We start from the raw sequence: 27,730 nt of genomic DNA, 5'->3' as shown, positions 1-27,730 counted from the left end.
GGATTGTCTTGCAGGTACTGACTTTTTTGTACGTGGTCATTTTGAAACTCCATTTTTTTATTTCCTTTTTTTCGGTCGACATTATTTCGTTCTTTGAACTCTATTATTGTTTCTCGTTTACTATATCAAACAAAAAAAAACTCGATTGTCTGTAAATGGCAAAAGGATTCTTTATTTAAGATAAGACGTATGTTGTATGTATATAATAAAAAAATAATCATATATAACCAAAAAAATGAACTTCAACATATATGACTACTAGTATGAAAATTTCTGATATTTGGAGGGATAAAAAATAAATCAAGTCTCAAAGTCTATTTACATTTTTTTTTGGAATAACCCTATTTAACATTTACATTTATAATAACATTGTCTGTTTATATGTGGACTGGATTAAAAGTTAAAACATTTACATTTATAATAACATCTCTCTCTTCTTCTCTCTCTTCTTCTTCTATTAAACTGTGTTTGTTTTGGTCACAACTAGAGTTAATTATTAACTGTTGGATCAGCCGCAAATTAATCGAACACCGTACGATCTATTTCCCTTGTCGTATATGGATGATCTCATTTTCTGAAACATTATACTCCGTTGGAGTAGAAGATTACCATTTATGACCAATATTATTCTTGTTTTTTTAGAAAAAAAAAAAAAAAAAAAAAAGAAGATCCGTCACAATCAGAATAATAACAACCTAGGCAAGGCCTAGGTTTCTTTATTTTACTTTTACTTATAATTCATCGTTACATTATTTATTTATTGGATTATTATTATCATCCTTGATTCAAAGCAAACCATATGACACTTGGAAGATTCAAACTCGTCTTATAAACGGTCCGGGAAGTTCTCCGCCACAGTAGTCGCATAAGCATATAGGCATGAGATCTGTGGCTCCTCGGACACATCTACCACTTTTAGCACCCTTGTCTGATCTGCATCTTGTATAACAAAACGGCGGATATATCAGAGGCGCGCACAAGGCGAAACCATCTTCGCCATCGTATTCTTTCAGGCACGCGTCACCATGGGCTTCTGTCCCACGCGTTTCTGCATGCACATTAATTTAAGCAAATGAAAATTTACATATATATATATGACTGCGAAAAATACACTTTGTATCATGAGATGATGAGAATCATAAGTTAAACAAATATGCTAGAATACTATGGAGTTTGTTAGTTTACCAGAGATGACGAGAACGAGGATGAAAAAGATGGCCAAAGTAGAAACTAGCTTCGTTGCCATTGCCGTTATCTCTCTCTTACACTTTGGAGTTGATGATGTATGTGTACGTGTAGGTATTGATGCTCAACCCTTGTTGTGCGTTGCTATTTATCCTCGTCGTTGAACAAACACATTTTTCACGAGGATAAATGTCCTTATCTGTCATAACTAAAAATCTAGTAGGCTGGACCAGAACTTCTTGGCTATAAATAAAATCTTGCAGGAAACCCAATCTTTTATGGACGATCATCAATATACTTATTATTATTATTAGTACTAGACTACTAGAAATATTATTATTATTATTATTATTATTATTATTATTATTATTGATAAAAGGTATTCTATAATAGATTGATCACGAATATACATGTTATGCACTTTTAATATATTGAACATTACAGAAGACGAACAAAGAAAAGTGGGTTATGAATTCAAACTCCTCCAAAAGTAGCTTAGAACCGGGTCTGCTCTGCGTAAATGAACCTATCGATCGACTGTCACTTATCTTTTTATATTCTTGATAAGTAATGAAAGCCGTGACAAATTTGTTTAAAGAAGTAGTATATATAAAAAATACTGTTTATGATTTTATATATTTTAAGTGGCATTACAAATTGCTAATATTACAGAAGCTCAGCCAAGTGTCTTTGTTATTAAAGCCCAATAGACATGCTTAAGTTGGAGATTGATGAAACTGAACTGAAGCAATAAATCATTGAAGAAAGTAGCCACCTATCATGGATTAGTATAATCCAAATCGCAAGAGAAAAACAAAATAACTTACAGTCCGAATAACCAATGTTATCAAAATACCGAATACATGCTGAAGTTGGAGATAAAGGAAACTGAATTAAACCAAAATTATCCACTCTTGGCAAATCAGAATAACGGAAGCCTAGTCGCACTTAATTATCAGCTAGACCAAACTATATACAAATTAGTACTTAAACAAAAGCGTACGTTTCTTTGTTTTATACTATTTAACTTGTTCATTATTATATTGTTATTATATTGTTACACATACAGGGTTTAACTACAGGGTATAGCTGCATTTGCATTTGCGGTTGCGGCCAAAGTGTGTAAACGATCTGATTTACTTAAGGCTTGTCGCTGCAGTAGTCGCATAAACATTTCATACCACCAGCTCCTGCCTCCCCTGAACGGCATCTTCCTCCCTCGGCGGCCTTGTTCTTACGGCAATTTCGATAACAGAACGAGGGATATATCCGTGGCGCACAGTACCTGAAACCCACATTACCGCCGTATTCTTTCAGACACTTGCTATCCTGCGCGTATATCTCTGGCACTTCTGCACTTAGACATATAAAAATGAATCAAGCAAATCTATATCACATATAATGAAACTTGCTGTGGTCACCAAAAGAAGTACTCCCTGAATCCTATGAAACATCTCTAACAAAAACGCAAAATTTAACAAATATGCATGCGAGATACACGGAGTTGATTAAATTACCAAAGATAATCAAAAAGAGGATGAAATAAACGGCGAAGGTAGTAACTGACTTCCTTGCTAATCTCATGATCTTCTCTCTCTTTTTCTCTCTAGTCCTCTAATTTCTTCGTTTCACTTTGGAATTAACGTATGTATATATATATATATATAGACGCATGCTCAACACTTGTTGTGGTGCTATGGAGTAATCTCTATCTTTTATCTTTGGGACAAAAAAAATAGAATTATCGTTGGGTCATGAGTTGTCATCATCATCACTATCAATATATCAATATGAAAAGTAACCACTTACCTTCCTGATATAATAGCACGAGATAGTAAAATCATGAAACCTGACATATATTCATTGTTTCTTTTTCTATCTAATTAATTGCATGAGAAACAAAAATTATACAAAAACCGGTCCACTTTCTGTTTTAAAAACACAACACATGCTTAAGTTGGAGATCGAAATATTGCAATGCTCTAAACTGGATTAATCTTTTGGCTTATGAGTCTTGACCAAAAAAAAGACGTGCGAGTTGTATATATTCATTAATGAGTTTCTATCCATTTGAATTTTTTAAAAATAAAAATTATACAGCTAATGTCACTTTTAAAATTAAATAATCATCTGTAAATAGATAATGTATTGGACTTAATGTTTATCTTTTAAAAGAGTATCATAATTTATGCGTCCAAAATATAAGAACTATCACATTTGAGTATAACGTACAATAACATGTAAAAATATTAACCACGTCACATTCAGAATTCAGATTTCAGATCTCTATTACACATGTTACGTTCGGAATTCGTCTTTGACTGTCTAGATTAGCCGCAAAACAATCGGAACGCTGTCCCACATAGAAAACAAACATGTGGATGGATCATGGATACCAAAACACAATTATAAGGCAACTCAAACCCCACGTTTCTTTTCCTCTTAGTCAAAGTATGTAAATGAAAAATATAGTCGCAGAAACAAAAGTCGTACTTTTCATTATTTTTTTTATTTCAGATGTATTATTGTATTATCACAAGGACCATTCATATCCAGTTATTATACAATACATTACTAAAACACTTGTGGAAAAACATAACAAAACATTCAAACATACGACGGATATGTATGTGTTTGTAGTCATTGTGCATCCATTAATTAGCTAAGACTTTAGATCTTATCGGGGAGTATCATCGCAATAGTCGCATAAGCACTTAACATTATTAATGCCTTCTCCCCAACGGCATCTTCCACCTTTAGCTCCTTTGTTCGCACGGCATCTTGTATAACAAATCGTCGGAAATATCCGAGGGGCGCAAAACCCAAAACCAACATCACCACCGTATTCTTTCAAGCACTCGCTACCCTGAGCTTCTATCTCTGGTACGTCTGTTATATATACACAAGAACATAAAATCACATATCATGAATTTGCAATGATCGCAGAGAACTTGTAAATGGAGCAAGTATGTCAAAAAAAGCAGAGTAGGGTTTGCTTACCGGAAATTACCAAGAAGAAGATGAAAAAGACAACGAAGATGGAAACAGATTTCATGGCCTTTGCCATTTTCTCCTTCTTTATCTAACTTTGGGCTTGTTGATATGTGCTTTATAATAACACTTGTGTTGGTGCTATTTATAATTATCTTTAGGACAAAACCGATTTGTTTGGTGATATAGAACCGGGCCATACCAAAACTAAACCAGTCAGATTCTGTGTTAAATTATTGTTTTCTTCAAAGATATAAGTTTGAATATTTGACCTTTTCATTTTTTTGACTTCGAATCGTTCCCACAATCGTTACGAAATTTATGATATATATTGTTACGGTCTTCGCTGTCGATAAAGACGATATCGATCACTTAAATCTTTCCACATCTTCACCCTCTTTTAGCCGGCCACGTCATTAGATTTTTTGAACTAATCTTCACGTCATCATAAAATCATAATTGTTGTCTATTTCGATTTACGGTTGAATTACGTTGAGAAAATGTATATTCATTTGATTTAATTAAATATGAAATATCTTATATCTATATCCAATTAAAGTCTCAAGCCCAACTAAAATAATTATGATTCTTATGTACATGTGATTCATATAGATTTTCACAGTAACCATCGGCCTGCATCGATTAGAATAGATACTGCACGTTCTTAAATTATCCAAATTCTATCCATTATATTTAACATCCCTACTATATTAATTCTGAAATACATGATTTTATTCTTAAACTTTATAATATATTAAGGATGAATATTTTTGTTAGGATATTAATTCAAATTTAATTCACGTGATATTTAAAATTAATAGGAATATAATTTAGCAGTTTCATTTTCTTTCTGTTAAAATTATTCATCAGATTTTCAATTAAAACAACCAAAGAATTATTTTCAAGTTTCGACCAGTTTTCAAATCTACTATGAAAAAAAGAATATACCTCCTTTTTATCTTAATCTTATCTCTTTAGTTAGGATTAAGCTGTTTTTATTTTAATCAAGGATGTAAATAGAGGAGATTAGGCTTGTACTTCCATCACTTGTAATGCCCATTGGGCTTTTTAAAAGAAGTTGTGATATTCATTAAAGAGACTACTATAAAACAGATCTAACCTTACTTTAAAGCCCATTATAATAGATAATTCAAACTGTTTCATAATTGACATAATCTTCTATCGGACTTGGTTTTAGTCAACACAGAGGTACGAGCAAAGTTCGAATCAAGGTTGTTGGAATGAGTGAAGAAAGGCAAGCTTCATCGCAAGTACTGAGTGAGTATATGATTTATCATGAGCAAAGTTGTAATCTTTATGATTTTGCATCACACTATCGATTTTGACTTGATCCTCAAACCCCTACTAAGTACTAACGTACGTAAGAACTAAAGTGATCTCCTTTCTTGTATGAAGATGAGTAAAAATAGGTGTTCAAGAGTACTATCACAACCTTTATTCTCTGATTCATATAAGACGAAAAACATATACATTTTGCTGACTCCACTAAACCAAAATTGTCTTTCTCCTACATGCCTTTTTAAAAGCAAACTAATATCTGGAGAAATGAACAACGTTCTTTCGCTGTGAAATACATCATAACTGAGTCTGAGTGTGTTTGTCGTACCACGATACAGTAGACGTCATAAGCATGTTCCAAGGTAACCATTGCTGCCAGCAGAACTACCTATAGGGGGAGGCAAATCACGAACCATAAACTTCACTGACTGTTTTCCCATACCATATAGTATCTCCAAGCATTCTTGTAGATCAGAATCTGTAACCAGCATCACCCATTCTTCTTCATCATCCAAGTACTTCAGTTGAAAAGACCCGTCTTGCAATTTAAAACGTTTTCCAACTTCTTTGTAGAGCTGAGAACACCCAACCGATGGCTCGAACTTGAAACGTACTGTGTCTTCTCTATAAGTGGCCTTTACAATCAGCGTTGTTGATCCACTCTCGCCGCCGCTATTATTGTTGTGGGATCTCATTTGGTTCCAATCTTCTACGGAAGTAGATGAGCTTCCGCGCATAACTGCACCTGAGCCATTTGATGAATCTGAAATGCTGCATGACATGGATTGGTTAGGTTCAACAATACTGCCACTGCAACGGAGTGTTGGATCCATTCCATCTGAAATTGCCAGCGAGCTTAAGTTGCAAACGCTCTTTATTCCTTCACTGCCATTTAAGCAAGACTGCTCGGCCATCCAAGCCCATGGCTGACCAGCATTAACCTCCATGAATGATCCTGCAAAAAGATGAAAATGGGTTAAGATTCTTCTAATCCCTTCATTTATGGTTTATGGATAAAGAAGGTTCTTACCTGGGCTTGCGTGGTTCATGGTAATATCCTCCTCTAACTTAACGGCATTGTCGACAAATTTAGCTTCTTGGAGCTCGAACGAGGTATCATCAGTCATATCCTCCTGACTTTTTCTTGCATGGGTATCATTAATATGAGACACTAGACCCTTTTGGGTATCAAGTTCTTGGATAAAAGGTCCAACTGCAATAAATTCGCCTGTTGCTGAGTCGAACTTTAGTCCTCCTTCTACACCTTGGACTGAGTCAAGCACCGTCTGTATTTTCCTTAGTGACCTGTTCACTTTGTTAATCTTACGAGATGGCCACCTCATGATCCCATGTTGCCTGCATATCCGTTTTAGTGTAGTCGGACAAACTGCAGAAGAAAAAATTCAAGTCAGGCTTAGATAGTTTGTCTAGTAACAAAAATAAAACCATGGCTAGGAAATGTGGAAGTCTCACCACCAAGGCTTTTTGCAGCATCCTTTAGACTCCCAGAAAAGTGTTGTTGGAGAATGCTTAAGCTCACATTTTTCTCCGTAGTGCTTTTCTTCTTCTCTGGTATTCTAGCTTTGCTCATATCCTACGAAAACGAAAAATATTATAAGTGCATAATCTACCAAACTGGTTCACAATATCCACAACTGCATATACATCACATACCTGCTCTAAAATGCCTTGAGATACTGTGATACCGTTATCTTTATCAGAGGACATGCCCGAAAATATGCTTCTAGTAGAGTTATATTCGGAATCTAGTGATGTTGTCTGAAAGTTCGCCAAACATGTGGTCTGCGGGAAATTAGACATCTCACCACTCTGAACTCCAGGTTTGGTCACTTCTTTTTTAGTTGACCCTACTTCTGAAACAGTTCTCAAAGTTCGACATATCCTCTGCATTGTACCCGAAAGGCTATCTAAAAGAAGCTGTTGTTCCAAGCTTCCTTTCATACTTACAGGCAAGAATAGTTCAAGGATGTAGTCATCTTCACCAGTGTAAGTGCTCCTCAGTTTTAGAGCTACAGCAGCATTCAGACAGTACTTTCGAGCGTGCTGAACAAGAGGGTACTCACTGATGTCATAGGCCTTCACATCAGAAGAAAAGAACGGCTGGTTGGATTTGAAAGCTTTACCAACAATTCCTTCCTTCTCTCTTAGACAATGCTCCAAACATGCGTGCATAAAGCCTTCCATCTCCATATCATTCACATAACAGGCTGTCTCCTCTATGCAAAGAACACAATTTTCACCTGAATTTGGTCCAGGAACCCTTATAGATTGATCCTTTCTACAAGGAATCCAGGCAAGAGCTAAGGGTAACTTGTGTGCATGAGATACTGCTCGGAGAACATCTTGTATCTCAGCTAAGGCATCTCTTTGATTACTTGAACGGTACTGGAAAACACAGATACATAATTATTAAGACATACAATAAAGAAAAATCATGGTTTGTAGATAGTTTTTGTCTAGTTCATATGTTACCTGAGGACGAGGAATCGCTGTTGTCCGTAAATTTACAGCCTGAAAAAGAAAAGGAAAACATAAATCTCCCAGACACTATACTATTTCATCTATCTTTTTCAACATTCTTGGTACAATACAAGTATTCAATAACTTCGTTTTGTAACCTCAGGTTGCAACCACAACAAACTGTCTCCAGAGCTCCCCGGGAAGCTTTCATTGACAAAGGCAGAGGACTCAGGAAGGTCTTAAGCCAACAAAGATTCTCATACCCTAAATCAAGCTTGCATAAGATTTAAAAAGTTTGTTTTATGCACTTGCTGCTGCAAAAATCATCAAAATCTAGATTGTTCAAGATAAAACTGACACAAGTTCTCTATGCTCAATTGTTTTTGCCTACAATTTTTGGAAGAGCTTAAAAATCAAATATTCTTTTAACCTTGATTTCTACAAGCTAACAGGCGTTGAATTTGATAAAAACAATGTTCAGAATATTAAAAAAACAGCAGACAAACTTTAGCCTGGGGAACAAACTAATGAAAAACAACAACCTAGGTGGTAGCAGTAATTCACACAAACATATATATAAGCAAAGAGAGAGAGAGAGGAGAGAGAGGGAAAAGAGAGTCAACCTGAAGAGAACGGCAAACAGAGTCCATCTCCATATCAAAATTGGGTTTCTCCTTACATGTAACGAATTCCATGACAGCACAACAAGATGTACCAGAAGCTTCAAGGACAGGTATTGCCATGGAACCACGGACTTCATTATCAATTGCATGCTTCATGCGCAAATACTCATCGGTCTTGTAATACATAACGTTTGATGTCCATTCGGGTACTCCCGAGACAAAGACTCGGCCAGGAAGACCAAGAAAAGAACATTGATTTGCTTCAGCAGCAAACGTAAATTTCCTTGACACTTCACGGTACTGAGAAAGCCTCGGGTCAAGCAAATAGGCCTGATCACAAGTACTGAGCACATACTGGTCTCCTGTCTTGATAGGCGTCCAAACTTGTGCTAGAATACCCTCTCCTGAACCTGAGGACTCCATAAATAAGCTCAATGCCTTAAGCATCTTCTCATCTAGTGAATGGCTCAAAGACCTGGGAATAGTACAGTTGAGTAGGTCAGGGAAACCAATCTTCTGATTATTAACCCTGCGCCGTTTACCACTTAACACATCGTTATCTAATGAGCGATGTAACAGAGAGCTCATTTCAGGTACTAATGATGTTTCTTCACCAAAGTAAGAGGTTTCCAAATCACGGAACGAGCGGGTGAGACTGGTAGCCTTGGGGGAGTCAGCTGCATGAAACGAAGTGAGAGCTCCAAAAGGCATAGGTTGGGAGTTCAAGAGACCATATTGGGAGAACAAGATATCAGCCGCGGAAGGGGTGTTGCACCATGCAGCAAAAGAGTCGAAATTCAAAAGCTCGGAGGAAGAGTTGAGCAATTCATCAGAGATCAAACTCCTAACACCAGAACCAAACGACGTGGTGAAAGCATCCATCTGTTCTGTTGGCACATCTTGATAACCAAACCCCTTCTCTCTGGAAGCAAAGGGGTTTTCCATTTTTTTCTTGATGAGAGATTCAAACAAGACACCAAGATGAGTTACAGAACATTACTCAAAAGATCTCAAAGACAGGATCTTTCAATTCAAGAATCTTACATACAAAAGAAGGGATACTTGAAAGAAGTATCCCAGAGAATATAAATGAATCAAACCTCCCCTAGTAACCTACAACAGAGAGAAGACGTCATTGAAGTAAGTAAGTAAACTTAGCTCTGAAACCAAACTTATATAAAGGGGGAAAACTTTCAAAGAAGACAAACATCACCGCACGAAATAAGACAAAAAGCCCAAAATTCCACAAATGCGAAACAAGCAGCACATTCCTTAACATCAAACAACAGCAACACGTACGTCTCACCGAATAGCAATAAAAATATCCAAACAAAAAATCAAAAAAATTTACAAAACGCAGTTCCAGAACAATCTCAGTCATAAAAAAAAAAAGACCAAATTTGAATGTTTACTATACCTAGAAAAAATCGAAGAACTCAGAGTCGGCAGAAAAGTTCAAAAAACAGAGACGGAGTGGAGTTGTCTTCCCCGGAGAGTAGAGTAGAGATATTTGCCGCAAGAATAAAGAGAGAGAGAGAGAGAGAGAGAGAGAGAGAGAGAGAGAGTAAAAAAAAAAGGAAACTTTGGGATTTAAGCTAAAAGAAGAAAGTTCGAATTGTTTCCATTTGCTGAAATTACGGAGCTTTACTCTTGGAACGTAACTACTACATCAGCAAGAGTGAAATAAGGCCGCTTCCATTAATTGAAAGAAGAAGAAGAAGACTCGTAAGCAACGGAAAGATCGATTCTTTCTACTTTTTTTGTTTTGTTCTTCTTCTCTCTCAGGGCCTTTTGTTCTTCTTTTGCTTTTGCTTGCGTAAGCAAACGCATTAAAAAACGATGCGTTTTAAGTTTCGAGTCATCCACGTGTGACGACGTGATGGTAGCTGGGGGAATTTGATACTATTTTTTTAAGAATCTTCATTTATGTCAGTGTAATGTTTTACAAAGCCGACATTACTGCTAATTTATTTTATTAAGTATTGTATCAATTACGTGCGATACTAATACTGATACGTATGCAACCATGTAAATTCATCGTATTGACGGCAAAGTTACAAAGTACATATCGAAAGAGTATTTTATCATTTGGATTTGATTATTTTAATCTAAACTAGTATCGTAGTTATTGATTCTTTTCTTACGACACCAACCTCCACATGGTATGAACCTATATACATTATATATATATATAATTATAGTAAGATGTACAATACGATCTAGAAATAGTTACTACGATAATTCAATAGAATTTAAACCAATATAGAGATTAGAGAAAACGAAATCAATGATCAAAAGAAAAAAAGTCACCATGCAGTAGTCATCAGAATAAAATCTTAAGTAATCGCTTTTTTTTTTGTGTGTAAAACAAATATGATCAACGTGCTTGCGCTATATATGACGAACCACATCTTATTCTATATCAATAAGTCGAGCACAAATATATATCTACGCTAAAAGCTTCACACAAATATTCCCAAACTATATATAGCAGGGGATAAATATCTGGAGTGGCAAAATACGTATAAAAATATGTAAATATTATAGTTCCAGTAAGTTTTGGGAAAAAAATTTAGCTAGATTTTTAACCTAATAGAATTATTCGTTGCGAAACTTTAAACCTTTTAAGTAAACAAAGTGGTCGGAAATCAATAATACAATCATCAAATGCCACCCACATCGATTTCAATGTAGAAATAGTTTGTTCAAACTACAATAAACCGATCGGTGCCTTTATTTATTCTTAATTAGTGTGTTCTTCGTTCTGCAACCCAGAGGGCTTTATGCCTTTATATTTAAGAATAAAGTATCATTTTCCGATCGGTTTAAGAATAAACTACCAATTTCTTAATCTTATTTTAGTCTTAGGAGATCAAACAAGATATGCATTGGACCCACTTTTATATCATTGTTTGGCTTAAAATCAACTAATTGCACGTTAGTATAAAAATATCTGTATGGAAGTATATATTATAGTATTCTTCTACTGATGTCATGAATGACCCACTTCGTCTCGTCTTAACATATTCTCGACAAACACTATTTTAATGACGAAAGCTTTTGATATACGGTGAATCTTGACCGTCCGATTAGATTCTAATACTTTCGAGGTTCGAATTCTCTTTCAAGATTCTCTCTAAGCGTGGAATCTTCAACAATATATAGCTAGGCCAGGCTAGGCTATGCTACATAACTTGTAGGACTTTGCCTGTCTCCCTATTTGCTCTAATTTATCCTTTATTTTATTTATTTTCAACATATAATAAGTATACGACGTATCACGTATGATTGTGAAATATCTAGCTACTTGATTGTTATAAAAATGTTGTGTAATATATAATGTTGGATACTGAAAGATATCAAAAGAATAAACAACGGTAGAACTGCACTAGACGACCAGAGAAACATATAGAGAGTAGAACACACGAATCTGTTTATTATATCTCTTTTTTTGACATTAGAGAACACACGAATCTAATACGCAGTGATTGCATATTTTTAATACACTGGGATTGATCACAAGTAGTTTCTCTAGTTAGAGATAAAGTAAATTAATAAAATACATTTTAAAACTCATATATGGTGTGCAAGAGATATTGCATGAAAACATCTAGAATTACGTACGTACGTGGATGTTCGAATTGTAAATGCGATGATTGTTTTCTGATCCTCTCTCTCTCTCTATAAGTCTATATATATGATTCTCTAGGTGTGATTCACTATGATTATATTATGGGTGACTCTTTTTAGGTGTGATTGAAACGCCTTATTAAAGAAAGAAGGATTACTGTATAATCATTGATCAAATCCACATATGTACGGTGTACCAATACAAATTAAGTGAGGATATTTTTTTTACCTTAAAGTTATATAATCATAATCTCCTCCAGATTCCAAATTTTCTGACCATGACTTTTCCCCATACATTTATGTTTGGATAAAAGTGTATACTGATATAGCAATATATGTACTATTTGATATATCATTGATCTATATTGATTTTGAATAGTTTTAGGTAAAAGATCAACTGACAGCTTCACTTGAGTTTCTCATTTCATCTTTCTCATTTGAGGAGATCGGAAAATGAGTAAAAGCATTAAAAAAAAAAAAATCTTATATATCAATTTTTTTCTTAAAATATGTAATTTAATTTGTTGTGAAACGTTTTAATAATATAAAATGAAATTCACTTTTAGAACCAAAAGCTAAAAGTGATTAGATATATTAATCAATTGTGAATCACACCTAGAGAATCATATGTACAATCAGAAAACAATCTAATATAATACTGACAAAATACTTATGAACAAATCTGAGAGTATAACTAATCCAGGCCCAATATAGTTAATGGAGCGGGAGCCTAGGCACATAACAATGTCCGAGAGGCCCAATTTTTTTTTCTTTTTCTTTTTTTCTTAACGGAATAGGAAACTTCGGTGTGATATTCAACAATACATTATCTTTTTCGTCTTTTATATTATTGTATGGAAGTAGTCACTGTCTAGTGACATTACAAAAACACTGGATCATCTTAGTTCAACTACATCGTAAAGATGTAACTGATGATTCTGTATCCATTAATTAATTTGTATGAATTATATAGCACCGACTTTTCGATTGGTCCTATAAAGGGCTAATTTCAATTATTATCACCAGAGTTATACTATTTCAAATTTTATTAATTTCTTCTCAAGCGTTTATTTGACTAAATGAATACCTCGCAGCCTAAAAATAAAAGGAAGAAAACGAAGAACAAATACATATATTTGTGTAAAATAAAAACAAATTCGGAACCTCGACAGAGAAAAAAAAAAAAAAAAAGAGAAGAACAAAAAAAAAAAAAACACTTCGTTAGAAAAAGAGAGAGAGGACGACGAGACGAGACGAGACGAACAAACAAAAAAGGAGAAAACTTTTTGGGCATCGATGAAAAAAATGGAGATCGGAGAAGAATATCCTCCTCCATGAGCCATTGACCTTTTCAGGTTCTTCTTCTTCTGTTAGATCAAACGACATTAACACAATGAGGGGGGCAAATGTATCTGATATGTAATAATGATGCTCGAGGAAAGTTTCTGTTTTTATTTCGTTTTTGGTATTGTGTTTTATTTGAAACTCCTCTATGGTGTTGTGAATGATATGCATTTCAATCTGATCGATTCGAGTGATCTGATCTATGCTTTGTGGAATCTGAATCATGTTTATATGACACGCCAAGTTTGTTTGATTTCCTGAAAGGAACAAAAAAAAAAAGTGATTTTGGTTACACTAAGATCTGTGATTCTGTAATGGTGAAACAATTTTGATCTGGACCCTTTTTTTTTTTTTTTTTTTTTGGGCTGATTTTGGTTATATGAAAGGATCTGGATTGATGTGGATTCATTCTTTTAATTTTTTTATTGGTTTCTGTGATGATTGCAGAAGAGTTGGGAAGTGAGGACTGATGTGTTCTGGTGGAGAAGGAAAACAATGGAGTTGTGGCAAAGCCGGTGTAGTCAGTTTACAGAAAGTTGGATCTCTGGTTCGAGATTTGAGCGAGCCTTGTCTTTCACAATCGCGGATACAGGTTGTTATAACTGTAAGCTCTTCTCCTTATACTATTCTATACCCTTTTTAAAAAAAAATATTCTGCATCTGTAATGTTTTCTTCAATCAATAACTTATAAGTTTGTCTGTTTATATGCACAGATCGGCAAAATGCTTAAGCCAGAGAAGTGGCAAGCGTCTTTTGATAGTGACGGAAGAGTTTCTGGTTTCCAAAAGGCGCTTAAACTAATTATTTTGGGGGTATGTTTGTTTTTCTTTTGTAGAAGAATCCGTAGCAATTTCGGTTGGATACAGTGCTCTCTAATGTATGTATGATGTTGTTCTTTATTAGGGGATCGATCCGTCTATTAGAGCTGAAGTTTGGGAATTTCTCCTTGGTTGTTATGCACTGAGTAGTACCTCTGAGCACCGTGATCAGCTCAGGATAGCTCGAAGGTTAGATTGTTCGATTGAGTTAATATATTATCACAGCTTAGAGTGAGAGAGAGAGAGAGAGAGAGAGAGAGAGAGAGAGAGTGCTATTATCAAGTTAAGTTCAATCAAAAAAACTTATGTGGATTTTCACGCAGGAAGCGGTACAATGAGTTGCTCAAGCAATGCCAGACGATGCATTCAAGTGTGGGAACTGGTTCGCTTGCTTATGTTGTGGGATCTAAAGTTATGGATATGCGGAAATCTTATAGAGATGAGACAGTAAAGGTTGCTACTACAGATGAAAGCAGAGATGAGGAAGCTTGTATAGATAATAATGATAATGCGAATACTGAGAATCATCACAGTGATTACAGTAATAATGGTACTGATACATCTCATGTACACAGAAGGGGAAGTTCTAGTGAGTCTGTTGATTTAGTAAGCGGAAGAGAGAGTCCAGAGAGCGTAGTATACAACACTTCCTCTTTTGTATCTGCCTCTAGTCCGTATGGATATGCTTCCCCTGACGGTTATTTTGACTTTCCCTCGCTACCGGTTACAGATTTGTTTGGGAGGAATAGTTTAGATAAGATAGAGGTTTCTACGCCAGACAAGGATGCTTCTTTGAAAAGTGAATTGAGATCTGAGGAAGAGGGAATGCACAATTTTCGAATTGATAAGAATGCTGATTTAATTAGAGAACAACGTAGGTCCACTTCAGAGATCGAAGTGATGCAACCGGATTCTGTTGGACCATCGTCTTATAATACTGGTCGTAATACAGAGATAGTTGATAGCTTGAGAATATCAGATGCCCCTGAAATGGCGTCAGTAAAGGAGACTCCCTCTCGTGTTGCAAATGTCACGGAAGAACGAGTGTCTGAATGGCTTTGGACATTGCATCGAATAGGTAGGAGTTATTCCTTGTATCTTTTGTCGTGAGAACTTTCAAAAATCTTCCATTTTGTAGCTTCCGTCATTTCATAGTTAAACTTTCTTGTTTCCACAGTTGTTGATGTGGTAAGGACAGATAGCCACCTTGAGTTTTATGAGGATCCAGGAAATCTAGGAAGAATGTCTGATATCCTTGCGGTTTATGCTTGGGTTGATCCTGCAACTGGTTATTGCCAAGGTTTTCCATATATCTCTTAACTTTTATATCTTTTAGATATGTTGAATGAAACTTTAATAAGGTTTTATTGGTTTGGTATACTAATATTCTGGTTGCAAATCTGTTGGTAGGAATGAGCGATTTAGTCTCTCCTTTTGTGGTTCTGTTTGATGATAATGCCGATGCCTTTTGGTGCTTTGAAATGCTCATAAGAAGAACGGTAAATCCAATGCTTACTATGTCATATTTGTTTTTGTTCTGGCTTTAATTTGATCATGCATTATGCTTTTGCTATGTGTCTATCTGTGTAGCGTGCAAATTTCCAAATGGAGGGACCAACTGGGGTGATGGATCAATTGCAGTCACTCTGGCACATATTGCAGATTACAGATAAAGATATATTTTCCCACCTATCGCGCATTGGTGCTGAAAGTCTTCATTTTGCCTTCCGGATGCTTTTAGTTTTGTTCCGACGTGAATTGTCTTTTAACGAAGCTCTCAGGATGTGGGAGGTTTGTAGTTCTTCTGTTGGCTTCAAAGACTGAGTCTATACTAGTTCAGTCTCTGTTACTCATATCTATCAATGGGTTTGTCTTTGATGTAGATGATGTGGGCAGCTGATTATGATGAATCTGTTGCTGAAACTTTGGAGAATGATTGCTTGGAGCCTTTGGTGATTCAGCTTCCAAGAAAATCTGAAGCTGAGGTGAATGAAGAAACGATAGAGGAGGGAAATGTTATTAGTACAAAGAGGGAACCAACAATTTCAAAGAGCGGGCCAATTTCAAAGAGCAGTGGCTTGTTGTCGAGGAGCGGTTTGCTGCCGAAGAGTGGTCCATTGCCAAAGACTGCTGGTCCCTTATCTGATGAGGCTGAGATAAAGGCAGCATCATCCTCATATCACTTCTGTGGTCTGACAAGAAGTCTTTGGTCAAGGAACGATAGAACAACACATGTCCCTTGTGTAGTTTCATCCATCAAAAAAGGTGATGATGCTCTTCCTGTGTTTTGTGTGGCGGCGATTTTAATCATGAATCGATATAAGATCATGAAAGAAACTCGATCGATCGATGACATGATACAGGTAGAAATCTTGTTTCATTTGTGTTTTGTTCTCCCTTCATGCTCAACTGATGAGATGCATCTATACTAATTCAGAAGATATCTTGCAGATCTTCAATGAGAAGGTTCTTGTATTTCGCGTGAGAAGATGCATACGCACAGCCATGAAACTTCGTAGGAAATACATGTACAAGGTTAGATATGTTGTACAAAGTAAGCTTCTGGTGCTGGATTATTCTATGCTCACCATTAACTGTTGAACGCTTGTTAGAGTCAGGTAATCAAGACCAAGAGCCACACTCAATCTCAGAATCCCAACCAGGTTCAAATCCAGCATCAAACACATATGGAAAGCCAGAGGCGGGAGGAGATTCAGAGTCATGGTGAGAACCAGAGCCAAACACCAAGTTTACATCATAGTCCTGCTGCTCAGAATGGTGATAGGCAGAACTTACCTATTAACAGTTACAAATATAAAACAAAAAGATGAAGTAGAAGCTCATACAAGTAGGTAATCTTTGATTACGGATTACGAGGAAGGGATTTCTGTTTGAAGATTCATGCTTTGATCTGTCTCGACAACTTTTTTGAGGTAACTGTTTTCCTTTTCACCTGCAGAACATGTACACGCTTAATGAAATCTCGGATCAAGAAAATATTAAAAAGTCTTGGCTCTGCTGTTTTGTTGTTTATATAATAAAATTATAATCTTAATAATTGTTTTGCCTCTTCTTGAAGCCAGCAGGATGGAAGTAGCGAGATATTGAGAAGTTTGTGCAATTCAATCGCTTGGTACTTCACAAACTGAGTCTAAGACTTGTCACCAAAGAGGTTAGACAAATAAAATCTCCTTTCTCTTTTGTGCGGGAACTATTTTGACTGCATACCCTTTATACTTATGTGAATATCAGAAGCAAACAAATCTTTACTCTTTAGAAACACAAAAAGAATCAATCTCCTTTAGCTATAGAGAAGCCTTTTTCACGGCGATTACAGTGTAATAAATGACAACAAATTTATATCTGAAACATAAATATTTCAATATTTTTCCCTGTTGTTTCCTGTTTATACCTTCTATTTATTCTTCTTGCAATCACAGAAATCAGAGTGAGACTGTGCTGTTTGTGTTTAGTTTGTACGCCTGCAATCTCTTCGTATCTCACCTTCCGTTTTAGTTAACACATTTATCGCTCCCATCTTGCTCATCGAAAGAGCAAAGGATTTCCGAAAATCCTCAAAACTAGCTGCAAATTCCTCAGAGATTTGCTTTGTGTCATCATTGTAAAGCAGTTGTTGATCTACTTCAAGTACAGATTTGTTTGATAGAATTCTTGAGTAGTATGAGTTTGTGAAGCTGTGGTTTGAGCCTGAGTTCGGGTTTAGGTACACCAGCGGATCGGTTTGGCCTTTCCTCGTTCTTGGTGGACATTGCTTTGCCATCTCAGACAGGAAATACTTGTTCATAGTCGGGCTTGGTTTACCGGTTTTGTTGTAATCGTAGAGACGATCAACGACATAGCTGCAATGTGTTCTCCCCATTGAATGCGATCCTGATTAGGGAGTAATTCAGTTTAAGCGATTCAAACACCTTCTAAGTATTAACAAAGACCAAACCTATATCTAACCGAAACGAGTATTTTTTTTTGTTTCTTTCTGTTTTCGATAATTCATAAACCAAAAACTCCAAGAACGGGAAGGCAGAATGGGCTTTCCTAAATCATGATAAACCGGTTTTAAGATATTGGAAGGTCGAAAGAGATGACTGACCTAGAAGTGTAGCCATGTCAAGGACACTCAAGCCTCTAGATTTGAAGTAATCCATGGCTTGGTCCCATGAGATGGATGGTGACGGTAAGTCCACGTTTTGCTTATCCGACGTCAAGCCATCTCTTCTGCCAGTGAACACAGGATAAGATGGTGCACCAGCCTTTATTAAATCATTTCTCTCAGCTGGTCAGTATCTATAATAATGATCCATGTTTAGTATAGCTATAGGTAAAGAGGAAGAGAGATTACCAAATGGACAGCATCCCGAGTTGCAAGATTAAGAATGTCCGCGCAAGAGACAACACCAGGACATCTTTGTTCCAAGACTATTTTAATTTTGTCTATGATCACGAATCCTCCAAGTCCTCTGTTTTGTGGCGCCATTCTCTCTGAGTTCGGACCTTCTAGAAGAACCGATGCATCGCATCCCTATCATTATAGTGTCACACGCACATTTAGTTTGGTTTCTTCGATTCAGTTTAATTTGTTTCTAATTTAAAAAAAAAATTGAAACTATTTAAAAGTTTTTGTAACTAGGTTTGATACAACTTTAGCTTGGTTTAGGTTTGGTTCTGTGATGTTATAAATCATAATATATATCCTTAGGTTCATATGATATATATTTAAAATGGTAAGACAAGGATAAGAAGAAACGTACGGAGACGAAGCAGTCGGAGTAGAGGAGACGAAGGAGCTTAGGAGCAATGCTCTTATCCTTCTTGTAAACTATCTCAACTTGGTGCCTTATAAAGTTCTCGGCATTCTCGCAAGTGTTGTAAACTTTGTAGTAATGCCACGTCAGCTTCTGCATCGACGGTCCCATCACTGCCACTTCTGCCGTCTCCGGGAAGAAACTGACGGCTCCAACCAACACCGCGGTGATGAAGATATGATACGTACCCATCTCACTGTGAAGCTGTTGAGTGTTGTTGAATAAGGAAGACAAAAAGAGGTGTGTTGTTGAGTACTAGTGAGGGTTTATATAAGGAGAGATTGATAGATTGTGAAGGCACGTATGGGTTTTTGTCCACGTGACATATCTCACTACGATTGGGGTTCTTAATCATATAGTAAAGGAATTTCGAAAAAAAAAACAAAAATTAAGAAGTTGTGCTAGCATAATTATCGGATCTTTGTTGAGTTTTGTTTAGGTGCCGTGCAAGCTAAGTCGCCAGCCCAATGTCGTCTCTAGGCATTTAAAGGTGCATCAAAATAAAAATACTATAAATTATTTTTTTTGATTTTTTCATAAAGATGGTAATTGATATATGGAATTCTTATGAAAAATAAATGGTACGCACATAATGAGAAAGAAAAAAATTGTTAGTCGAAGAAAAAATCAGATGAGTTGAATGGTTTTATAAATAAAGAACTTATTATGTGTCGTGTTAAGGAAAACTAAGAATTTAAAGTCATTCATTCTAACAAAGAAAAGAAGAAGCAAAGGTCAAGAGAGAAAATAATAAGACAACACACGATTGGAGTTTGGGTCCTTTGGGATATCAAAATATTTATTTGAGTGGGTGTGTGTGTATATATATATAGTTTACGTTTTGATAGTGAATCAACGTGTTAACATGTGATCTCCACTCGGATTCTGCGCGTCGTTTGATTTCCCATGCAGATTTATGAGATCCCATTTTTTCTCTACTCTTTTTTTTTTTTGTATATTTTTGTTCTTATTTATTACTATTATTATTTTTGTGTATATATAAGACTGTTTCTAACATCTAAATATAATAAAGGATGATTTTTCACTGAATTTTTCATAATTTTAAGACATCATGTAATAACAACGGATTTTGTCATTGGGTCGATATGGCGATAGGAACAAATTAGCAAATGATCTAATTATAATTAGATTAAAATAAATCCGCTGTCATTTCACAACAGATTTCCCACAGTTAGATCATCAACCTCAAAACATGATAGAAGCTGTGAAATTAAATTAGCTTTACTTTGACGATGGTTTAGTGTCGTCGATAGGATCAGATCAGCAATTTTGAACTAATGTACATACATATATATACAATTTTTTTTTTTAAAAACACTTAGACAAGAGAGGATATCATATGACTCATATTGAAACTATCACTATGCACTAAAACAGCTGGAAACTCTCTATTAATTATTAGTACATTATTTGTATCTGCCTGTACCATTTCTACGAATGGTTGGTTGGTCTTTTCCATTCTTCTGTACTTAAGTATATTTTGTTGTGATCATGTTCCTCTTACTGATTAATTTGAGGAAAATTCAAATCAATAAACGTGCTTCAAATCTTACAAGATATATATACTTACATAGTAAAATGAATGAAATAAACACAGAGGAACGAGAAATTCGATAATACTGTAAGAGATAATAACTAACAAAATTCAACTATTTATTCGATATTCGAACTTAAGTGAAAAAAAGAAAAAACTTCACCATCAAATGTATGCATCTAATGTTTTTTTTATTCCGGCAATTCGGCATATATGCACATAATTACAAATATTCTCCATTAATAATTTTAAGATAATTTACACAAACAAATTAAATTGGGAATTACATAATGTGGATTTGCTTTATGATGTAATTTTAATTTATGCACGTGAAGTAAATTGCACGATCATATAAATTAACAAATCCCAAAATTGCACTATTTTTGAGTGAAAGCACGCAGATTAAAAAATAACCACTAAAAAAAGTTCAACCAATTATAAATAAGCACATAGATTAAGAAATAACTACTAAAAAAAATTCAACCAATTATAAATAAAACTGCATAAAATAAATAATAATAAAATATAAAAATAATCTAAAAGTTACCTAGAAAATTAAAAACATCTTATATTATGAAACAAAGAAAAACCTCCAAAACATCTTATATTATGAAATGGAGGGAGTATATTTTTTGTCGATCCTCTTATTGTAACTCATATCATATATGAACATTACATAAAGATAAAGTATTTAAATATACGTTCATGGTCTACAATAATAATGCACGATACCTTTGTAACCCTCAGATAGTTCTAAACTATACTTTATATAGTTGTCTTTGCAATCATATAAGAATTAACTTATTGACAATATATAGTGTCAAGCTGTGTCGTCTAATGCATACACATATCTAATATTTTGTGTATATTTCTGTTAGCTTCCAAATACGATATCTATATATATATATATATATATATATATATATATATTGACAATATATTTCTTCTTTTTATCCTAAATTAAAATAAAACTAAGGAATTAAAAAAGGGAAATAAAAATAGATTTAGACTAAAAAAACCTCGTCTACGTTTTTTTAAAAATATTTTTAATATTCTATTATATATTCGACAGCTAAAGAAAAAAAAACCAAAAAACCAAATACGTCAAGGATTTCAAGATTACATATATATCTAAATCTATATATCCGAAATTAATTACACATCGTACGGAAAACTCTATATTGGAGTCGTGTTCTTCAGATAGCTAGCTAGGGTTTCTTCTTTATATTTGACAACACTTTTGATATTTTGCGATTCTGTTTCTCTAATCTGTTCTTGTTTAGGTGGTTTTCGTGTGTATTTGATGATGGTGAATCCTCCTCCCTGGACAAACGAAGAGATGAATCACCATAATGCCTACTCCCGCAACTTGACGACGCCGCCGTCAGGGAGGTCATTGATGTTGAAACATAACACAGGTGTCGTCGTGCAATGGACCCCTCAAGAAGATCAAATTCTGCTTGATAGACTTGATAGGTTTGTCATGAATTCCCTTATTACGATCAAAATTTGCTTTTAATTTCACAATTGTTGTTTTGTTCTGATATATTGTTTTGTCTTCCACGAAGTTATCCGGTGAGTCTTGCGCGTTACGTGGAAGTCGCGGATATTTTTCCAACGAAGTGCGTCAGGGACGTTGCTACACGTTGGAAATGGATATGTGTAAAGTCAATTCTCCTTTGTTCCTTGTTCGTCAAGGTTTCTTTCTTTCTGTGTTTCTTGATCGATCGGGAACTAATTAATCATTGATTTTGTATTCTTTTGGTGTTTATGTTGTTTTTTGTAGCAAAAGAACGAAAAGGCCAAGAGAAGAAAAGTAGATCATCACAATGGATTGGGAAGAGCTGCGTGCAGAGTTGACAATAAGGTTCAGACATAGAATCTTTCTCTGATCATCTTCTGATCTTATCTACATACTTGTTATCTAAATCTTTGAGATTAATTAGCTTTAAACCCTCATCTTGTTAATGTAATCTGTACGTTTTATGTTTTGATTTCTTCAGGAGATTAGTGATACGCTGGTGCCTTCTTCACAACAGTTTGAACCATCTCAAAATGGTAAGTCTCTCTTTGATGATTCAACGAATCTTATCAAGAATATGTCAAAGATTCCAGAAAATCCTTAAAATAAACACAGATATGGAAATATTCTTAATTAAAGTGCTCTCATTTAATGCATGATATGATGTATAGGGAACACCAACGAGCTTATTGAACAGAATTGGCAATGGTTCGATCAGATTTCTGCAAATTTCAGAATCGTAAGGGTAAGTATATATACATCCCTTTCTCTGAGAAACCAAAAGTGCTGAGAATTAAACTTTGGTTTATATATGTTCCAATGTACTTTCATTCTTTCTCTACAGTTCATGGACAACATAGAGCTTTTCTACAAAATCTGGAAGAACATCAATACCCTTCTCGCCAAGTAAGCTGTAACATCATCAATTCTTCAAATATGCATGTCTTCAACTATTGCTGATCTCTCTTCATTGTTTAAGCGTATCATATTCTCATAACTTCTTTCCTTTTTTTTGTTGTTATGATGTCACAGTTTGAATGAGAATATGTCGGAGACAATGAAACGTATGCCACAATTGCCGGAGACGTTGAACGAGGAGCTCTTAACTGCAATGTTTCCTATATCAAATCTACCACCATTATGATTGAATTTGGTTCTTCTTTGGTTTTAAGTTGATTCTTTCAGTTATTAGGTTTTTTCTTTTCTTGTCTTCTTGTTACCAACTTGGAACACAAGCTTTTAGACTTTTGTTATCAGTTGATTTATTAATCTAATTATCTAAAGATCATTTATTATTCCAATTAGCTTAGCTTTTGGTTTGAAGAACAAAAATAAAAAATCAAAACTTTTTCATGTTCTGCAAAAGGAAAAAAAAAAGGTTCTTTTTTTATGTTCTTCGAGAAAAAAAGTTTTGAACTTTTTGCTCCGAATGAGTAAAAATGGAGAGACTGAGAGATTGTGTAGAGGAGATGGGGAAATTCACACTCGATTACCATGTAGAATTCGATTTAGGGCTCACCGGTGATTTCTGCTCCGGCCTTCTTTCCGGCGGTGAAGGAACCGAATCGTCTTCCCAAGCTTTGCTACACAGATTTGGAGATACTGTAGAAGCATTTGGAGGTGTTCCTGAGTATCCTCTGTACAAGCGTCTTGCTTTAGGTCTGTTAAAATCAATTGGTTCTGGTTCTTTGTGTGGAGCTTTTGAGAAGATATCGTTGGGGAAGGAGGTGATCTGGTTGAAGGAGAGAGGGGATGAGTGGGGCAAGCTGATAACCCAAAAGGGTTTCGAGTTAGTCAATGTGAGTGACTTTTAGATTTATAGTTGATCTTCAAAAGCAAAAAATTTTGGTTGATTCTGTACTCTGTTGTGAATTTTGAAGATTCATGCCTTGGAGAGTTACTTAGAAATCTGTGAATTTTGATTGGTATTAGGGGTTATCAGAGTAATCAATGCTTAGCTTTTGGTTTGCTTTTGATTGTTAGAAGTTTTGTTCACTTTTGCAATATTCTCACAGGCCTTGAAGGATGTAGCTTGCGAGCTTCACGTTCAAGATCCCTTATTCTCCCTTATGAAAGGTACTCATTTCCTTTTTAGATGCCTGAAATTTTTTGTTCTTAACCGCTTATCAATAGCAATATGAAGTGGCAAGAATTTTGATTTGAATTTTGGTTGCTTGATTTGAATGGATACATTAGATGGTATCAAAACAGTTGAAGCAAGGTATTTTGAAGCTGAGTATGATAGGTATGAGAAGTGAAAAGTTACTGAGCTTGATCACTTCTGTGTCTCTTGTGTTCAGAAATGTTGTTTGATTTCCTCAGACTCAGACGAAGAGGTTCAATGGTTATGATAAATAAGTGTCTCATGTTTGAAGTTCTGGTGAGATATATATGCGGACATCATTTTGTTTTGCTTTGTGTTCCTGCAAGTGCAAACGATTTCTTGTGATAGATTCTCTTAAATGTTGATATATATAGGAAGTTCACCAATATCAGTCCTTTTACGAGCTGTTGAAAGCCGAGAGTTCAGAGAAAGTGTTTCCTGGCACTAAAACAGTGGAAGAAGGTAAGCTTTTTTCTTGTTTGATCTTTAGCCATTAAATTTCGGGTAAGTTCTGTTTCAAAGATTTTACATTCCTAGGTATGCAAATGTTTAGGAAGTTGTATGATATGGATCAAGAGAATTGTAATGGTGTTGTGGCAATCCATCTTACTAAATCAGTTGTTCAGCCTTGTGTTGCTTTGGCTCACATACTGTCTGTGAGTTCAAGTTTTTTTCAGTCTTCTCCTCTGTAATTTGTGATTCTTATTCAATGTTTCTGCCAAAAAAACTCATATAAAATTGCAGGGCCTAAGTTCCACTGGCGTGCGAAGCCTTCTCGGTCTTTCTCACACAACTGGATCCATTTTTCATGCTCTGCCTCCTCGAAGATCGATTCTACTCTCTTCATTCATGCTTCCATATAAGCCAAAGGTACCACAAAAACTAAGAAATAGTTCGAGATTACATCGTAGTGAATTCTTTTGGGAACAATTAAGCTGTGTTGTATGACATAAAACTTAGAATCTTTCTTTTTACCTGATGTTGAGATAAAAGGTTGTAGATTGAGCCACGGAGCTAGAGCATTAGCCAAGCATGTTGATCGACGTAGCGATGGATTTTGGGGTGTTCTTCAGGGAACTGGTAAGTAGGAAATATGTACAAGACTCTGATGCATTTCCATATCTGAGTGTTCCTCTTCCCTTTTTTCAGAGTCAGATAAAAATAAGCATGCAATGGACATTATCAGTCGGTTCATTGGCCATTGTTGTTGGATGAACATACATATAGTTCCACCACACGGAGAAGTGTTCGAGATAAGAGTAGCTCAAGGTTATGGAGCACGTTGGTCTCGAGATGGAACCAAAGTACATAGAACACTATATCTTATGTTTGATCGACAGTAGTTTTCCATCAGATTTGTGTTGAAAGTGTCCTGTTTCTGATTCTGTTTTTTAATGGCAGTTCATTGGATTTCTTGAGCCTTACATGGAGGATGGTCACTCCATGGCCTGGAAGCATTAAGATAATAAGAGTCCCACACCTGAAAACATCATAGTGGAGTTTTCTCCTGTAGCTGAATCGGTTTGTTCTCTTTGTAAAAGTGTAAATTTGCACTGTTTCTTTTCTTGTGAGTTGTGACTATGAAATCAATTTGTGTTTTTCTGAGTAAAGAAAGGAATTTGTGGCTGATCTTGTTATAATTTGGCCATTTGGGTAAGAAAAGAGTGAAACACTAAAATAGAGGGACTAAAATGTAAGAAACGCCGTAAAAATTGGGCAAAACTAATTTAAGATATAAGAGACTGGGCCTAAAAACCCAATAAGAAAGTTGTTCCGATACATGGGCTTGAGGGTAAATATGTAAAGTCCTAATGAACAATGGCTAGGGTTACTTCTTGATACAAGTTTTTAAGAGATCTCTTTATATTCTCGCGGCGGTGAAATTGCTCGTGGTCTCTCTCTCTCTGTGGAAGGAAGGCGGCTAGTTTCAACCAACACATCCGATCATGGTACCCTATTCTTTCTCGGTCTTTAGATTTCGTTTTCATCTCACGACTGCGTCACTGATGTTTATTAGTATTTGGTTTCCGTAGCTCGTTTTCAGTCATTCATAGTGTAGTATCATAGTTGGCTCCTGTGTCTTGAAGTTTTTGTATCATTTCACCTTTGAGTAGTGCTTGTTACTATGGTTAGGATAGAGTTAGACTTGTTTTCGATTGTTCTGAGAATTTTGCTTGTGTGTATCCAAAAATGAGGTTCGGTTTTGCTGAGCTTTTTGTCTGAGATTATCATCATTAGCTTGTGGATTTGAGTTTTTGATTGATTTGGAATTTTGAATCTTGTATTGAAATTTTATTAAGTTTGATGATTGATTGATTGATTTGAAAAATGTTGCAGCCTAAGCAAATCCACGAGATCAAGGACTTCCTTCTGACAGCAAGAAGGAAAGATGCACGATCTGTGAAGATCAAGAGAAGCAAGGACATTGTCAAGTTTAAGGTCAGATGCTCCAGGTACCTCTACACCCTCTGCGTCTTCGACCAAGAGAAAGCCGACAAGCTTAAGCAGTCTCTTCCTCCAGGTTTGTAATCTTTTACTCTGCTCTCTCTTTCTTTTTTATTCTCTTCATTGATTATGTCATATGAGTCTTAAACCTGGTTTTAGTATATTACATTACCTGTGTCACCTAAGTCTTAAACCTGGATTTAGTTGCAATCAATAGAAACATGAAACAATTTGCTGACTTTAGCATTGAGTGCGTAACCCTGATTTGTCTTGGCTTTATAGTATGTAAACTATGTTTATGAAAAGCATCATCATCTACATTCTCATATTTGTTGTTTTTGTATGAGTTTGTTCTGAGCTATATGGACTTGTGTTGCTCTATTTTTTGTCAGGTTTGAGTGTGCAAGACCTTTGAAGATGAAGGACAGATCTTCTGCAGTTCGTTGGTGACTAAGCCTTGCATCATCGTATAATTTTCTTAGGAGTTTTTTTTGTGGTTTCCAGTATGAGTGTGTTTTGGATTTATTCAAATTTGGAAAAACGAAATGCGTTATCTACTACTCTGGTTCAATTTGGATTTTTATTTATGATCGGACCTCTCTATCATTAATCACAATCATCAAAATTCAATCCTTTTATCAGTTTATCTTAACAATTGTATATAATATATGCTTTTCATAAACATAATATAATCTATAAGCTGCATGACATAGCCAAAGCTTGACAAAAGATTCAAAAACTTTTGGGCCCATTACCAGAAAGTCATCCCGCTAAAAGGCCCATCAAGATGGAGAGAGAGAGAAAGAGAGATATAGGAGAAGAGAGGGAATTCAAAAATCAAATAGGGCTCTCTCTCTCTCTCTCTCTCTCTCTCGCTCACAATTCATCGCCTGCAGAGAAAGAGACGACTTC

General features: G+C 35.4%; 9 protein-coding genes across 26 annotated transcripts; 4 read left to right on the top strand and 5 right to left on the bottom strand.

The window, feature by feature from the left end:
* Positions 1 to 679: 679 nt before the first annotated feature.
* On the bottom strand, positions 680 to 1,308 carry LOC104782871 (defensin-like protein 193). Its single transcript, XM_010507934.3, has 2 exons — positions 1,186 to 1,308; positions 680 to 1,048 (listed from the first exon to the last, which is right to left on the bottom strand). Exons 1-2 carry the CDS (start codon positions 1,244 to 1,246, stop codon positions 816 to 818), a joined length of 294 nt encoding a protein of 97 aa, XP_010506236.1. The 5' UTR covers positions 1,247 to 1,308; the 3' UTR covers positions 680 to 815.
* An 881-nt stretch (positions 1,309 to 2,189) lies between these two features.
* On the bottom strand, positions 2,190 to 2,861 carry TI2 (trypsin inhibitor protein 2). Its single transcript, XM_010507933.3, has 2 exons — positions 2,703 to 2,861; positions 2,190 to 2,537 (listed from the first exon to the last, which is right to left on the bottom strand). Exons 1-2 carry the CDS (start codon positions 2,767 to 2,769, stop codon positions 2,326 to 2,328), a joined length of 279 nt encoding a protein of 92 aa, XP_010506235.1. The 5' UTR covers positions 2,770 to 2,861; the 3' UTR covers positions 2,190 to 2,325.
* A 793-nt stretch (positions 2,862 to 3,654) lies between these two features.
* Positions 3,655 to 4,311, bottom strand: LOC104782868 (defensin-like protein 195). Its single transcript, XM_010507930.3, has 2 exons — positions 4,186 to 4,311; positions 3,655 to 4,074 (listed from the first exon to the last, which is right to left on the bottom strand). The coding sequence occupies exons 1-2, from the start codon at positions 4,250 to 4,252 to the stop codon at positions 3,863 to 3,865; spliced, it is 279 nt and encodes a 92-aa protein (XP_010506232.1). The 5' UTR covers positions 4,253 to 4,311; the 3' UTR covers positions 3,655 to 3,862.
* A 1,309-nt stretch (positions 4,312 to 5,620) lies between these two features.
* On the bottom strand, positions 5,621 to 10,397 carry LOC104782867 (Plant regulator RWP-RK family protein). Of its 4 annotated transcripts, XM_087511102.1 has the most exons (8): positions 9,997 to 10,397; positions 9,624 to 9,692; positions 8,580 to 9,530; positions 7,969 to 8,007; positions 7,150 to 7,881; positions 6,949 to 7,069; positions 6,506 to 6,862; positions 5,621 to 6,430 (listed from the first exon to the last, which is right to left on the bottom strand). In XM_087511102.1, the coding sequence occupies exons 3-8, from the start codon at positions 9,522 to 9,524 to the stop codon at positions 5,820 to 5,822; spliced, it is 2,805 nt and encodes a 934-aa protein (XP_087367228.1). In that variant the 5' UTR covers positions 9,525 to 9,530; positions 9,624 to 9,692; positions 9,997 to 10,397; the 3' UTR covers positions 5,621 to 5,819. The 4 variants fall into 4 exon arrangements, with proteins under 4 accessions (XP_087367228.1, XP_087367230.1, XP_019100602.1 ...); XM_087511104.1 differs by lacking the exon at positions 9,997 to 10,397 and adding an exon at positions 8,102 to 8,230 and having other exon boundaries at positions 8,580 to 9,673; XM_019245057.2 differs by lacking the exon at positions 9,997 to 10,397 and adding an exon at positions 8,115 to 8,154 and having other exon boundaries at positions 8,581 to 9,673.
* A 2,836-nt stretch (positions 10,398 to 13,233) lies between these two features.
* Positions 13,234 to 17,757, top strand: LOC104782864 (uncharacterized). 12 transcript variants are annotated; one of them, XM_087511904.1, is made up of 12 exons: positions 13,234 to 13,564; positions 14,001 to 14,145; positions 14,268 to 14,366; positions 14,458 to 14,561; positions 14,696 to 15,450; positions 15,550 to 15,672; positions 15,783 to 15,871; positions 15,963 to 16,163; positions 16,256 to 16,735; positions 16,824 to 16,907; positions 16,985 to 17,305; positions 17,452 to 17,757. In XM_087511904.1, exons 2-11 carry the CDS (start codon positions 14,023 to 14,025, stop codon positions 17,201 to 17,203), a joined length of 2,277 nt encoding a protein of 758 aa, XP_087368030.1. In that variant the 5' UTR covers positions 13,234 to 13,564; positions 14,001 to 14,022; the 3' UTR covers positions 17,204 to 17,305; positions 17,452 to 17,757. The 12 variants fall into 12 exon arrangements, with proteins under 12 accessions (XP_087368030.1, XP_087368029.1, XP_087368028.1 ...); XM_087511903.1 differs by having other exon boundaries at positions 14,001 to 14,157; positions 16,991 to 17,305; positions 17,459 to 17,757; XM_087511902.1 differs by having other exon boundaries at positions 14,001 to 14,157; positions 16,991 to 17,305; positions 17,456 to 17,757.
* LOC104782865 (putative peroxidase 26) lies at positions 17,612 to 19,428 on the bottom strand. The gene is made up of 4 exons (XM_010507928.3): positions 19,139 to 19,428; positions 18,730 to 18,909; positions 18,481 to 18,640; positions 17,612 to 18,263 (listed from the first exon to the last, which is right to left on the bottom strand). The coding sequence occupies exons 1-4, from the start codon at positions 19,382 to 19,384 to the stop codon at positions 17,842 to 17,844; spliced, it is 1,008 nt and encodes a 335-aa protein (XP_010506230.2). The 5' UTR covers positions 19,385 to 19,428; the 3' UTR covers positions 17,612 to 17,841.
* Positions 19,429 to 21,925: 2,497 nt separating this feature from the next.
* Positions 21,926 to 23,564, top strand: LOC104782863 (zinc finger CCCH domain protein, putative (DUF3755)). Its single transcript, XM_087511897.1, has 7 exons — positions 21,926 to 22,223; positions 22,316 to 22,409; positions 22,534 to 22,614; positions 22,751 to 22,805; positions 22,941 to 23,014; positions 23,114 to 23,175; positions 23,302 to 23,564. The coding sequence occupies exons 1-7, from the start codon at positions 22,051 to 22,053 to the stop codon at positions 23,411 to 23,413; spliced, it is 651 nt and encodes a 216-aa protein (XP_087368023.1). The 5' UTR covers positions 21,926 to 22,050; the 3' UTR covers positions 23,414 to 23,564.
* A 39-nt stretch (positions 23,565 to 23,603) lies between these two features.
* Positions 23,604 to 26,000, top strand: LOC104782861 (uncharacterized). 4 transcript variants are annotated; one of them, XR_015597685.1, is made up of 10 exons: positions 23,604 to 24,068; positions 24,285 to 24,345; positions 24,466 to 24,514; positions 24,592 to 24,649; positions 24,748 to 24,835; positions 24,927 to 25,029; positions 25,118 to 25,243; positions 25,367 to 25,453; positions 25,523 to 25,677; positions 25,775 to 26,000. XR_015597685.1 is itself a non-coding variant. In XM_010507914.3 (10 exons), the coding sequence occupies exons 1-10, from the start codon at positions 23,709 to 23,711 to the stop codon at positions 25,832 to 25,834; spliced, it is 1,170 nt and encodes a 389-aa protein (XP_010506216.1). In that variant the 5' UTR covers positions 23,604 to 23,708; the 3' UTR covers positions 25,835 to 26,000. The 4 variants fall into 4 exon arrangements, 1 of the variants encoding a protein (XP_010506216.1); XR_015597684.1 differs by having other exon boundaries at positions 25,360 to 25,453; XR_002037798.2 differs by having other exon boundaries at positions 24,911 to 25,029.
* A 193-nt stretch (positions 26,001 to 26,193) lies between these two features.
* LOC104782860 (Ribosomal L38e protein family) lies at positions 26,194 to 27,452 on the top strand. Its single transcript, XM_019245052.2, has 3 exons — positions 26,194 to 26,322; positions 26,711 to 26,894; positions 27,211 to 27,452. The coding sequence occupies exons 1-3, from the start codon at positions 26,320 to 26,322 to the stop codon at positions 27,231 to 27,233; spliced, it is 210 nt and encodes a 69-aa protein (XP_019100597.1). The 5' UTR covers positions 26,194 to 26,319; the 3' UTR covers positions 27,234 to 27,452.
* Positions 27,453 to 27,730: the final 278 nt, after the last annotated feature.

The sequence above is a fragment of the Camelina sativa genome, chromosome 4 (assembly GCF_030686135.1).
Source record: "Camelina sativa cultivar CO46 ecotype springtype chromosome 4, ASM3068613v1".
In the NCBI taxonomy this organism is placed as follows: Eukaryota; Viridiplantae; Streptophyta; class Magnoliopsida; order Brassicales; family Brassicaceae; genus Camelina; species Camelina sativa.
This window is presented reverse-complemented; position numbering and strand designations above follow the sequence as displayed.